The following is a 13,651-nucleotide window of genomic DNA, read 5'->3' on the forward strand; positions in this document are numbered from 1 at the left end:
TGAAACTACCTGCTCCTCTGTGTCTGGTGATTATTTGCGTCGTCCCTGGCACTGCCTGATCATAAAACACCCGCGTTCGCCCCCCCTTCTTAAAGTCTCTGAGGTTCATTACTGTTGCGCCTGAATGTGTGGCGGCACAAGGCCGCCTTTTTTATGTCGTGCTGTGACAGCCCCCAGGGGGTATCGCTAACAACACGCACCACAGGGCAATATTTCAACAGCAAAGCGTTACACACACTTCAAACCGTCGGTCCGCCCGCTGCTTGGTTTCCACAGTATTGATGATCATCGGTCTGGAAGTGATACGGTAAATAATGAAAAATTAGGTTTGACTGGACTGGAGTGCTGGCTCTGGTTTCCTGTCTGACCGACTGTTAATTAATGGAGCAGACGGAGGCCGTATTTCTGCCGCGGTGCCAGGCAGTGTAGCTATCGCCACTGTCCACATGTTGCTGGGGCGGGCGCTCACGTGACGTTACTGTTGCACCTCTAGGAAATCGTGTCAATTAATCTTCTGGGAAACCCAAGCGCACAAACACGCACATGCTCGGAGAAACATCCAACAGAGATCAAACCCTTCTCTCCCCCTATCAGTTGGGAAAGCCGCTCCGTTCTAAATGATTCCTCAAACCGCAGGTGATTCGTCTCCGTCCTCGCCCTCCGGTCCGTTTCCCTGGATGCGGAGATCAAAAGGGCGAGCAGCTTTTCCACCATGAGCTCTAATCGCTTGGACTCCGGCGCGGAGCCATTAAATCCAGTAGTTCTGAGACCTCGGTGCCAGCAGAGGACGGCCCCCTTCGTGGGTTAGCATCGGCGCCTCCCGTTGGCCGTGACTGAAGCAGACGAATGAAATAAGATACAAGGAAATTGGAATGATTGGTTTTTATAGTAACCATGCTGACTGGCAAAGACCCACCGCTTCAGAACAGAACCGAAGCCGCCGCTGAAGCTATTGCATTCAACTGTAAAGCAGGATGGGGGGGGGGGTTCTCTATGAAATTCAGTCTGCCTTCAATCATGGTTGAATTTCAGACGTGCGGCAACAACTCGCCTGCTTTCCATCAGTGACAGATACTGACGCGTCTGTCATGCGTGTAACTTCCACCGAAGGACCGCCATGAATCAATCGGGCTCTTTTTTTTTTCCCAAGGCGGGCGGGTGCACGTTAAGCCTGCAGTGTTGAGAACCGGACTTTGGACACTGATGACAGGGTCCAGGTTCTGCTCTCTTCTCTTTCATGGTTGGGGTTCTGTGTAAATGGTTCTAGTTTGTCTCCTGAGTTCAGTTTCCTCCACGTTTGCGTTTGGCTTCATCTGTTTTGTTACGTTTTGTGTTTCAGGCGTTTCCTGTCAGTCTGCTGCCTTGATGGCTTCCACCTGTCTTTGTCTCCCTCACCTGTGGAGGTTTTGGTTCTTTGCTCACCTTTTCTGGCTCCGTTCTGGCTTGTAGGTGAACAATGATGAGAGGCCGCCTGTGGATTCAATCCACCCTTGTCATCATCCCTGAATTCCCTCCCAGTCCAGAGTGGGTTAGATCCAGCGGGCACCCCGGGTTTCATACATTTCCATATGCTCTAGTTGTCTCTTTTCTTTCCTGACGCATGTGGCCACATCTACGGGATAATGACTGAGCAAGAGACAGCAGCGAAGGAAATGTTTGGAGTCGGCTATTTGAGTGGAAGTAAACACAAAAATAAGGGCCTAGTCAAAGGGGCCTTCGGGGAATGAGACTAAGAGGCATCGCTGAGGCATAGTTTCTGTGAAACTGAGAGAGGGTGTGTGTGTGGGGGGGGGGGGAGGCACAAATTGTCACATGCACCAGTGGCCAAACCCAAACCACCATGACCGAGGGTGGAAGTGACATCATTCTGTATGGTTTGGCGTGCAGCAATGATGGCATTATACAAGGATCGCGTTGGACTTGATGGTGCAAACCGAGAGCTGTTTAAAGGCCGAGGACAAGACGGGTGGGGGGGGGGGGGTAGGGGGGGGTCGGGGGGGGGGGGCGGGAGGGGGGGGGGGGGGATGGGGGGGGGGGGGGGGTGGGGGGTATCTGGGGGGGGGGTGTCGAGCGACTGGGAAGAAGGGGAAATTCTCCACATCTTCCTCAGACTCTTGCATTTGTCATCTATATTTGTCCTGACAAATCTTCACATTAAAACCATGATAATAAAAGCATCTAGTCAGATCTTATTTAGAACCAAGTTATAGAAAATAGCAAATATTTATTCGGTGGAAGGGTTCATTCTAGAGTTGCGTTGCCAGCAGCAGCGGCAGCTCGGGAGTGCATCTCGCCATTGGATGGTGAAGCATCCGAAATGTGTGTTTATAAACAAGACCCAATATTATTGTGACGTCCGAGCTGAATTCGATAGATTCGTCCTGCGTCCGTTGTGTTTCCACTGCAACATGATCCAAAATTACATTCCACGGGCAACAGGAGACGGGCACGGCTCGCTCTCTCTGCGCTAGTGCAGCTCCGGCTAACTTCATCATGGGGGCTCAGCGGGGCCTCGTGAGGGACCATGAGACTCTAGAAACACCCTGGTCCATTACTCAGAGTGAAAGGCTAACCTGGCGTTAGTGTCTTAGCTACCTCCATCAAAGTCCCACGTCTGGCTAGAACCGTTCCCTCAGAGACTTTTGGCTTTAATGGACTCTGCTAAACGCATTCTATCTGTATATTACCTTTAGGATTGGCCATATCTGGTTTCTTTACACTCTGTTTACGTGTGGCTAATGCTTTCTTTTCTTATTCTTTAGCCTCTGCACAGTGCGTCTGCATAGATTTTTATGTATTGCGTGACTTTGTTTCTCTTCCCCTGCACGTAAAAGCCTCTAAAATGGACCTCAGATCCGAATTAGTGCTGAATCTTTTCCAAAGTTCTGCTTCTTCTCCTCCCGTGAGGCTCAGATTATAGCCCACATTAAGGAAAACACCTCGTTCATTCACACACAACTCCACTTCACAGCGGATTGTCTGGCAGTTCGCTGAGACAGTTCCCCGCTTCTGGAATATCCGACATTCCTTTCCGTGTCCTGTTTGCCGCTTTCACACGTGTGTCTGGTTTTGAAACGGCGAGTCGCCCGCAGACCCCTTTTAACTTGACAGGCCAGATAGCGCCAATACCAGACTGGAAATTTTTACACTTTGAGGAAATCTTTTTTTCAGCTTCTTGACTCCAGCGATTCCTTTTGTCCTTGGTTATATTTGGTGATCAGGGTCTGGTCTTCTGCCACGTCGCTGTCCTCCTCACTTTCCCCGTTTGCCTCATCCATCACATGCAAATGTAACCAAAAAAAAATCACAGGGGACCAGATTTATGACCACATAAAAACCTTTGTAATATAGTAGTAAAACAGGAAGTGTAAAAACAAATGTGTATATAATAGATTACATTATTAGAACAGTTAAAAATATCAATGCGGATGCTGTTATTCATTAATTTTAGCTTATAAACGCACATTCTATAATTTTACTGTATTATAAGTCATCCAGTCAACCTAATGTGAATGTTTTTTTCCTTTGCACCATGAGAAGAAACTGGAGAATTTGGAGGAATCCCTTACAGAACATGCAAACGCCAAATAAAAGTTCAGAGCTCTAATCAAAGGGCAAACCTTCCTGCGGCTGTGCTAACCACTTCTCAACTGTGCTGTTCTGAACTGTAAATGTCTTGTTAATATTTGTTGATCACAGTCATGAACATCTGACATCCTACTAGAGAACACATCTATTAATTCCCTTTGGGAAAAAAAAAACTACTGCGTTTCTTCCTCACAAGGAATGTCCGTTATATAAAAGAGACCCTTTAATCCCTAAATAGCTTGGAGAATAAAATGCACTTATCACAAAGAAAGACCTCTTTTTTTTGACAGTTCACATGCTGGTGGTGATGACATTGCTTTTCGATATTCCTCCGGTTCATCGACAGATTTGGAATTTGATCATCTGCTTCTTTGACAGTGAGATGAAAGAGCCGCTGCAGTTGGTGCTCTAAACAGATTGTTGGTTCTCAGGCTACAGAATTAGGTGGGAAAGAGGTGTGCGTGTGTGCGTGTGTGTGTGTGTGTTACATGGGAAGCAGCTGATTTTGCGTGCCTGGCCAGGGACAGATAGGGATGGCTGTTCGCCTCCACAGCTGCATGTCCAGAGGCTGTTGACTGGCCACTGCTTATCACACCCCCCTACAAGAGCATATTGTTTGGCCAAGTAAGAACTTTACTTTCTCAATAAGGTCACCGGGAAACAGGAAGGGAAGCGGAACGGCGTGACATTTTTGTGCCCCGCTCAAGGGAAGACACTTGCATTGAACTTGTGTGCGGGTGAGGTGGTGAATGGATGCTTCAGAGCCCCAAACAGAGCACAGTTCTTTCATCTGTGGTGTGAACTCAAAACGGGAGGCGAATGTGTCTGTGGGAAACAGAAACACCACGCCTAAACGCTTCTCTCTTTTTTTTAACATTTGATATTTCTGCCGCGCCGTCGGGGAAATGTCGCCCCCTTGTGGTCAAACCGGGTCGCCTCAGCTTCACTTGTGTCCGTCTAGCAGTGAGCCAAACACTTACCTCTGATAGTCCCATTTGGCCCCGTTCCTGGAAATTGCTCAAACATCTTTATTGCATCCAGTTTTTATTGTTGTGGCACTTTAATCTTCATCAGTAATTATGATTCTAAAGTTTGCGGATGAGTCGGAGTTCCTTTGGACGACGACACGGGAGACATCTGCGTGCCCGCAATGTATGGGCTGGGAGCTGCTCTGCCTGTGGTTGCTGCTAGTAGAAAAGCCATAATGGCCTTTAATTGGGACTTTTGTGTGTGTGCGGTAGAGCAAACGCATTGACTAAAAAACCGGTGGTATTTGAGTGCATGCTGGCTTCTTTCGTGTAAGTAGATGTCTCGCTTCACTCACCAAATCCTCTTCCTTTCTTGGCCTGCGAACGGAATCAAAGAGGCCAGGACTGTGGCAAATCACGATGCAGCACGCGATGCATTTGACCCACTGGGGGGACGGCGATAATTCTGTCAGTCAGGCTCAATAACTGTACATACACTGGCATTTGTGTTGACACAAAGATGCTTTTGGTGTGGGGCTTTGCACAAAGATTTCCATCCCAATAGCTTCAGTCTGTCCATTCATGCCCTTTGGGTGTGCCTTACACCAGGACAAGCTTTTTGGATTTCACAGTTGAAAAAGCGCTTTGTGACATATGATACTATGGGAAATGAAAGTGTTTAGAGCATGTATAGCTGCATGACACACTAAACACTGAATGCTGTTCAACCATCCACCTACATTAACAGCATCAAGTATAAATGAAGTTGCAGAGGGAAAAAAGTGGCAGATAATGAGCAGGAGAGCGGGAACGCAGAGGGGAAATGGAATCGGATGGGATTTGTGTGTCATAATTGTACAGCACACCGCTGGGAACATTTGCTTGAGACGGAAAACGCGGCGCCATCCCGTGTTCCGCGGACACACACGGGTCCACAGACGCACGTTGGCAGAGTGAGGCGGGAGCCTGCGGTTCCAGCTCAGTGACAGCGGCCTGTAGTCGGGGTGGCGACGCGTCGGGAGTCGCTCCCCATATTGTAGACGCCTGTTTGAGTTGGCCCTGAATTAACTTTTTCGCTTTGTGCGGAAATGACAGGAATAGTAATTAAGGAAATGGAATGATTTTATTGGCCATGATGTTTACATTAACTTCCAGATGTGCGGCAGCTGCTTGCGCAGCCAGGGGCCCTGCCCCCGTGCCCTATCAAAAGGAACTCCTATTAAGATAAAGACAACACAGCCCATGTGTGTGTGTGTGTGTGTGTGTGTGTGTGTGTGTGTGTGTGCAACAATATAGCATTTTTCTCACAGCACAAATCCCACTGAGTGGGGGGGCATGCATGCAACTGTCCTGTATTTAAAGATACTGTATAGGATTACTCCAAATCAGGTCTGATTTTTTTTTTCCTCCCAACTGGAAAAGTACACACGGTATAAAAATATCTGAGGAGTGTCTGTTGACGGCACGTTTTCATTGGACTCGACACGTGAGATCCACACCAGGCTGCAGCGGACTCGACCGCCCTGCCGGGATGCTCGCGCTGCCTGTCACGCAGTCGGATTGTGTTTCAGATTTGTGTCAAAACAGCCTCCGCCGTGTCCCGTGTGGCACTGTCATCTGGCCAGATTTGGGGCTGGGGCCGGCTGCATGTGTCTAAAGTTGCTTTTGAAAAGATTTGGACATTAATATTTTGATATCGACGCTGGAAAAGCACAACAAATGGACGCAGTGCTGAGACAAAGGCATCTTCTTTCTTACTCATCTTTTATGACCGAGATGTTTGTTTGCATAGCATATTAGGAGCATACCCATTACTGGAGCTCTTGGTGCTTTGCTCTCTTGTGATGTGCTCCCATCTGGTTTGTAGAGAAAATGCATCACTCCATTAACATTGCCTGTGATCTAGAGGATGCTTTAATCTAAGACTATAAACTCCATTTAATTACATCCTCCAAAAGAGCTCTATTAGTGTAATGCAATCAAACATATCCATTTTGGCAAGTCAAACATGTCGAAATGGCTCTTGAAAGTGTTTACTGATGTCCTCTGATCACAACGTAGAATCATATTTGATGGTCCTGGTAGATGCTCCAACATTTGGTTGATTGTTGTATTTTGTGCCAAGAAAAACATTGGTGATAATTTCAGTGCAGAGGCACCATTGTGCCCCAAAATCTGCAGCCTCACTGGGCTTTGAGTTGTGTATGTTTCAGTGATGGCGGTGTCGAAGAAATTGTAATTCTCCAGGGAATTTTGGGCCCAGGGAACGACTGGAAAAGCCCTGGGACGGTCCCTCTATCCATGCAGAGCGTTGTTCCCCAGGTTATCATTAGTTTAACAATAGTTTTCCAAGGAAGGATCTAATGTGGTCTACTTTTAAAAGGTTTGCCAAAATATGAGCGTAAAACATTAGCTGCCTTGCAATTAGCCCATAATGAAACCTCATTAACCGAGCAAATTTTATATACCTTATATCTATTAACCTCAGAAAAGATGATTCATGGGGCAATTTTCTGATACACGTCACTGCAACGTCCGGTTATTTCAATAAACTTTCAATAAATTAACCTCCATTTTTGACTGATTTGCAGTCCAAAATTATTTATTGGGCTTTATTAATTTCCAGTCCAAAGTTATGAATAATTTTTTCTTGTATATGTGTGTGTGTGTGTGTGTGTGGGGGGGGGGGGGGGGGGGGGGGGGGGGGGGGGGCAGGGGGGGGGCTTGTTTTTAGGAGTTTAATTCAAAGATGTCTTTGACTATGAGCCTTCCGGGAGGGACTTCCAGAGTTTATTTGTACCAGCAACCCAGGACAACCAGTAGAGTTTTGTCTGGAGATCAGACACTAACTCCTGAAGCAAATGATTCAAGAAACCTGTGAGTCAAACCATGAGACTGATAATATCAGTTAAACAACTAAAGAGGAGCTAAAAAAAAAACTGTTGTTAGAACCGTAACTCCTTATCTTAAAATACAATCAGCTGAGTTGTAAAACAGAAAATATGAAATAGCTGTTGGATTAAACAAATGACAACACACCCCCTCCATATCTGAAGGGAGAGACAAAGGCTTCTTAAATACTGTCTATTATGTTTACTGGGCCCTTTTAAGTAGCACTGTCCTTTCACGCTTGTGGGATTCTTTCCGGGGACCCCAGCTTTCTCCCACAGTCCAAAGACATGCCTTTATGGGACAGGTGAATTTGGTTAAAAAAAAAAAAAAAGAAGCCATGAATGGATCATTAATGTGGTATTTGAAATGTAGTGTTTTGGCAGACTGATGATGAGGGGGGAAAATAGGTTGTCGTCATTATCAAAACAGTAGGCAGGATTACAAGAAAGAGCTGTTGGACAAAGGGGGACACCACAAAACCAAATTCGAGCCCTGTCCCTGATGCCTGTATACTTTGAAAGCATCTAATTCTGGTCCAAGCCACAGAGTTAACTGAAAAAGTATAGAATTCGAATTCTCCATAAAGCTGAGTCAGAAATATTATTACGTACAGTAATCAGAGTTTAATCTATAAAGGACAACTGTTTATGGAAATCTACTGAATTTGTAGTAAAAGTAAGTAAATTATAAAATCGCCTGTTTTTCCCCCAATCGTCATTTCCTGCAAATGGGCGTCGTCATTTCCGGTAAATACGTCAAGCTTCCGTGTTATCCTCTGAAAAACAAAACGAGCCTGAAGATGGCGTCTTGTAGCGAGGTTGTTAAAATCTTTGTTTTATTTATATTTAATTGAATTCACTCGGTGTCAATACAGGATGTTTGAAATAAAAATGTCACCGATATCACCGAATTTATCTGCTGAGGCCCTATTTTAGTTTGTATATGTTAGTGCGTCGTTGTGCTAAGCTAACATCGGATATCCAGCCCCTTGTCACTTTTTTACTTGATTGTTGTTCCTTTAGTGTTTTTCATTAAGATAATTTCTAGTATATTGTGCATATTTTAGTATAGTATAGATTAATTGTTAAAAGCGCTGTTATAATGTGTGATTGTGCGGTGATTTCAGGCGAACGCTAGCAGTGTCGATATCGACGACGAACCAGTAGAAACTGCGGCTTCACTAAAGAGAGAAGCAAGACTACGAAAGTTTCGGGAGTTACATTTAAAACGGGTGAGTTCTCTTTGTCTCTTTCAGCCCTGGCTAATGAAAACTCCCTATACGTTCGGTGCCATTTGCCTCATGCCTATGACGTCACTGCCCCCTCAAAGCTTATGGATGGTTTATGGGACGTTTCTATAGAATCTCAACAAATTCCTCTTTTTAACCGCAGAATGAAGCACGAAAACTCAACCAACAGGAGGTTGTGGAAGAGGACAAGAAACGAAAACTTCCCGCTAACTGGGAGGCCAAGAAAGCTAGATTAGAATGGGAGCTCGCTGAAACTCAAAAGAAAAAGGTTCGTTTTTACACCCTTTTCCTCTTAAAATGGTTAAATAGTAAAATTAACTAGCATTGTACTACCATGACTTGATACTGCAAAACTAAATCTCCCAAAAGGTTGTATTCTTTTAGTACTGGTATTTAAGAACAGCATCATGACTACTGTAATTTGAATAAGAGCTTTGCTTTGTACCTTGGCTTCACATCTAAAATAGTTAATAAGTACATAAACCTTGACTTTTAGGAGTGTGCTGCCAAAGGGGAGGACTATCATAGAGTGAAGCTGTTGGAGGTTACTGCGGATGATGCCGAACGGTGGGAGAGGAAAAAGAAAAAGAAGAACCCAGATACTGGCTTTGCAGGTTGCTGACCGTCACATTTACTGATATAGTGTGATGCTTATCAACAAGAGCATTTATAGAATAATTCTGTTAGCATTGGGGTTTGATTTATGCTCAGTGTCTCAGCAAATGTTATGAAAAGGTTCAATATAATATAAAAGTCTCTCAAATGGTGTCCCAGCCTGGTCCAGACTGACTGGAGATGATTACTGACACCCTGCACAAGGAGGCTGAGATGTTAAAGGTTGCTGCTACAGAAGCTGCTTGTGAGCTGTATCCCAGCACATTCATGGAAGGGTGAATGGAAAATGTGGGAGAAAGGATAACATCTACCTTGAGCGGATTGGCCCATTGAAGAATATGGAGGAGATTCACACGGGCTGCAGCTTCAGTCGGTGCGTTCGAGGGCCACCTCACGCCTCCACCACTGCTAAAAGTGCCAAGACCTGGTTTAAGAACCGAGGTGTTCCTGTGCTGGGTTGACAGCGAACAGATGGGGCTGGGTTGTGTTGACAGGCAGCCGTTGTCTTCTGGGCATCGAGACTGACGCACTGTTGATATTCTCCACGCTGTCCCGCAGGTTATGCTGAGGCACAGTTCCGACAGTACCAGAGGCTCACCAAACAGATCAAACCAGACCTGGAAAACTACGAGAAGCAGAGAGAAGAATGGTGAGAGGAATGACTCCCACCACTGCTGGGTGATGATGGAGAACTCCACCAGGCACCTCTGGCTGCAGCGGGGGGCTGGTTCTAGTTCTCTAGTGCCATTTCAAGTCCAGTACAAATGCTTTTTGTCACTATCCATCTGTTTATCTAAGCCCCGGTGACTTGACGGGATGGTTTTCCATGACCTCTGAGTCGTGATGAGGCGATAATGACCCGGACGTGGAGCAAATATCCGTCCGGATTGTTTGCTCCAATTTTCTCATAAAAGGCCGCGAAGGCCGCCTCCGTTATTGGAACTGTAACTGTAAAATTTCTCATTAAGTAAGAGAAATCTCTTTAGAATTGAAATATCACATGTTCACAAAGCATTTTCTGTACGATAACGTGCACCCCCTTGTTTGCCCTGGGGCCAGAGTCGACACAGCTCAAGACTCTTTAAGTCTCAAGTGCACGGCGAGGTCAGACAAAAAATGGGTGCCTGTGGGTTTCAGACCCATTAAGACTGACGCATTCGGGAGCATAAAGGATGCACCGACACATCGTGCCCTGAAACCAAGAGGGTGCACGTTATAGCGAATGGGAAGAGTCAGCCGGAGCGTGTTCATGTGGCTGTTATCTGTGGTCACACATTTCTGAGGTCCTCTTCATCTTTAATCTCTGGTGTCCTACAGCGGTGAAGATTTCCACCCCACTCCCAACAGCCTGATCCACGGTACCCACGTCCCCACAAAGACGGGCATTGACCGGATGGTGGAAGATCTCGAGAAACAGTAAGTGGGAAAAGACGGAGTTTTGTTTGCGGTCTAATTCAAGCGGCCTTTTAGGGGTTGTTGCTGTTTTTCCTTAGTGGTGGGAACCTTTACGGCGGATCCTCTTTGGATAAAGTGGTCAAATCTAAATTCATCATCTGGTTCAAAGGCTTTTACGACACCAGTTGTGAAAGTTTGTCCCGTTTATTGATGCCGATTGAAACAATTGTGGACACGAACGCAACCGGCCGTGGTTCAGCGAGCCTTGTTGTGCTGGTAAACAGGTGTTTCTCTGAAATGGGTCTGGACGTCTCGCTGCCTTTGTGTTTCGGTGCTGCCGTGTTAATTATGACGTCTTTCAGGGGCTCAAACTAAAGTGTTTCTTGTGTTTAATCACTGTTGGCTTCAATCGCACCGTTTTCCAGTACTGTGCAGATCGGCCTCTGGTTAGGCGCCCATCCCAGACATGATGGGTTCTGCGTGGATGAGTTTGAGACCTCCCACCAGTTCAGAAGAGGGAGATGTTTGTACGGGCCCGGGTGTGTCCGATCTGGATAAATCCTCTTCTGAGTAGACGTTGTGACGGGAGCAGCCGACCAGAGACGGCCCGTTATTATCTGCCTGGGTGAAACTGACCCAAGTTAATCACCTAAAGCTGGATGTTTGTCACCGCTCGCAGTCACGACACCGGCCGTCATCACTGCAGCCGTGCGTGCACGTAGACAAAACCAGCGTCAGGGCCTCACAAGGGACCGCTTGATGGCGCCGCGCCCTGGGACCAAACACCCCGCAGCTATAACCTTTTTGTTTCGTAGTTCCCCCGTTGCTGCAAGTCCCGTGTCACCTTTGATTTGCCTGTTTCCCCTGGGCTGTCCTACATCTGGGACAGTGAAAGGATTGTGTTGGAGACACAACTGTGGGGCATTAGACCCAGACACGGTCGCCAGGGTGTGACGCACAACAATGCTTTGAAGGCTCCAAGTTGCAAAATTGGCCGCGTTTTCCTCGTACGAGTTTGTTTTCCTCCACCGCAAAGTTCAAACCAGTCTGAAACATTGATCCCTGGGTCCCGGTTCGTGGTTATGGGATGCCGGTAGCGTCTGGGCGGCCACCTCCAATCTGCCTTTCGCTTGCGATTGCAGGATCGATAAGAGAGCCAAGTACAGCCGGCGCAGGGCCTACAACGACGACGCAGACATCGACTACATCAACGAGAGGAACGCCAAGTTCAACAAAAAGGCCGAGCGGTTCTACGGAAAGTACACGGCAGAGATCAAACAGAACCTGGAGAGGGGTACGGCCGTGTAGGAGACCCGCTCCCCTGCGTGTTCCCCGCTTTGATTTACTCCTGGGAGCAATTAAGTCCACAGAACTTGATGCACACTGGGATTTTCTTATTATTTTTTGTCCCATTTTAACAGTGTTTTAGGGCAGTCCTCCTCAGGCTGAGGTCTGTAAAATGTCCTGTGAGATTGCGTCATACCCACTGATCATTTTGTACAGAATAAAACAGTAACACGGTGTCATTGTATTGGTTCTCCTTCATTTTTATGCCTCAACATAAATCTCCGGGCCTCTTTATTCGTGTGTGGTCTCAGTGGGGGGCTTTTTAGACGCGGCGACGGGAAACTTCAAGCGCTCAAACCTCCAGGCGTGAAGAGCCGCCTGCCAAGAGGTTTCGCTGTCGACTGCAGCTCCAGATAAGAGCGAACAATTAAGCAACTGAGTTTGCTCATTAACGTCAACGCTTGGATTGGAACCATTTTGGCCGTCGGCCTGTGAGTCCAGCAGGAGCGTCTTGTGACTGCAACAGGTTCCCGTGCACCTCATGCCCGCCCCTCAACAGTGTCACCGCTCCTCTCCAGGGGGGGGCTTTAATCGCTCTCTGGTATTACACGTGCATAACGTGCACGGAGCGAGATGGGCGTGGTAAGTTTGAGATTTACAGCCGTTCCCGCTGACGCTCTTACCTGATTATCTTAATTACAATCACGATTCTTTGACTGCCAAACGTGTCCCTCAGAACACTATTTGATGATTTAAACCTTGTAAAATGAGCAGCTCAATGTGTGTGAGCATGCGAGGTGTCAGTCAAGACACCAGCAGTCGTAATTAAGCAGTCGTAACTCTTGTTATAAAGCTACAACCGCACAAGTCGTCGCTCGATTAAAATCTGTCGGCTCTGATCTGTCTACCATCAAATTCAGCGTTGGAGTCATTGAATAACCCACAATTTCCAGACTGATCAAATGTTTAATTAACATTAATTTCAAAGTACTTCAGAAGGAATATTTCTGCAATGTGCCAGGGGCCTGAAGCTAAAATTCAACCAGCATTTTCATTATTTTCTATTATACTGAAGAGTTTATTGTATGTTAAAGTGAACATACATTTCTTTAGCCCAGAGCCCCCTCAGCTAATCTCAACATATCTGCAGTCTTGGGGGGGCTGAGCACCCTTAAAAATGAAAAGGACCCATGCCCAGAAAGCAGCAGGATCTAAAACTATAGTAAAGATGTTTCCTCCGTTTCATAAAATAAGTAATAGTCTATATTTTGGTTCTAGAAGATTCTATCAGTCTGTATCGACGCCGCCATCTAGTGGTCGGGGCGCCACACTGCACTTATTTAAATAAACGCGCATTCGCTTTGCGTGCGCGATGAATGGATTCATAGGACTTGACGTCATGGAAACTTGACATCACGGAGTGTTCATTTTTTAATTCAAAAATCATGATTTGCGTCAAATGATTTCATGAGAAACCGTGAAAAATAATAGTGATAAGAACTTGAACATTTAAAAACTGGTCTGACAGTCAGAGACCCCCCCCCCCCAGTGTTTTGGGTGACATTTTAATGCGGTCCTATTCAAAGACCCGCTCAATCACGAGGCCTCCTTTGATGTAGTGTTTGCTTAGATGGTTTCAGACAGAACCACGGACCTT

At 46.4% G+C, this 13,651-nt stretch overlaps 1 protein-coding gene across 1 annotated transcript; it reads left to right on the forward strand.

Moving 5' to 3' along the window:
- Positions 1 to 8,148: 8,148 nt before the first annotated feature.
- Positions 8,149 to 12,230, forward strand: syf2 (SYF2 pre-mRNA-splicing factor). The gene is made up of 7 exons (XM_057011691.1): positions 8,149 to 8,265; positions 8,575 to 8,679; positions 8,840 to 8,965; positions 9,194 to 9,311; positions 9,871 to 9,961; positions 10,630 to 10,728; positions 11,850 to 12,230. Exons 1-7 carry the CDS (start codon positions 8,176 to 8,178, stop codon positions 12,013 to 12,015), a joined length of 795 nt encoding a protein of 264 aa, XP_056867671.1. The 5' UTR covers positions 8,149 to 8,175; the 3' UTR covers positions 12,016 to 12,230.
- Positions 12,231 to 13,651: the final 1,421 nt, after the last annotated feature.

Source organism: Takifugu flavidus, chromosome 16 (genome assembly GCF_003711565.1).
Source record: "Takifugu flavidus isolate HTHZ2018 chromosome 16, ASM371156v2, whole genome shotgun sequence".
NCBI lineage: Eukaryota > Metazoa > Chordata > Actinopteri > Tetraodontiformes > Tetraodontidae > Takifugu > Takifugu flavidus.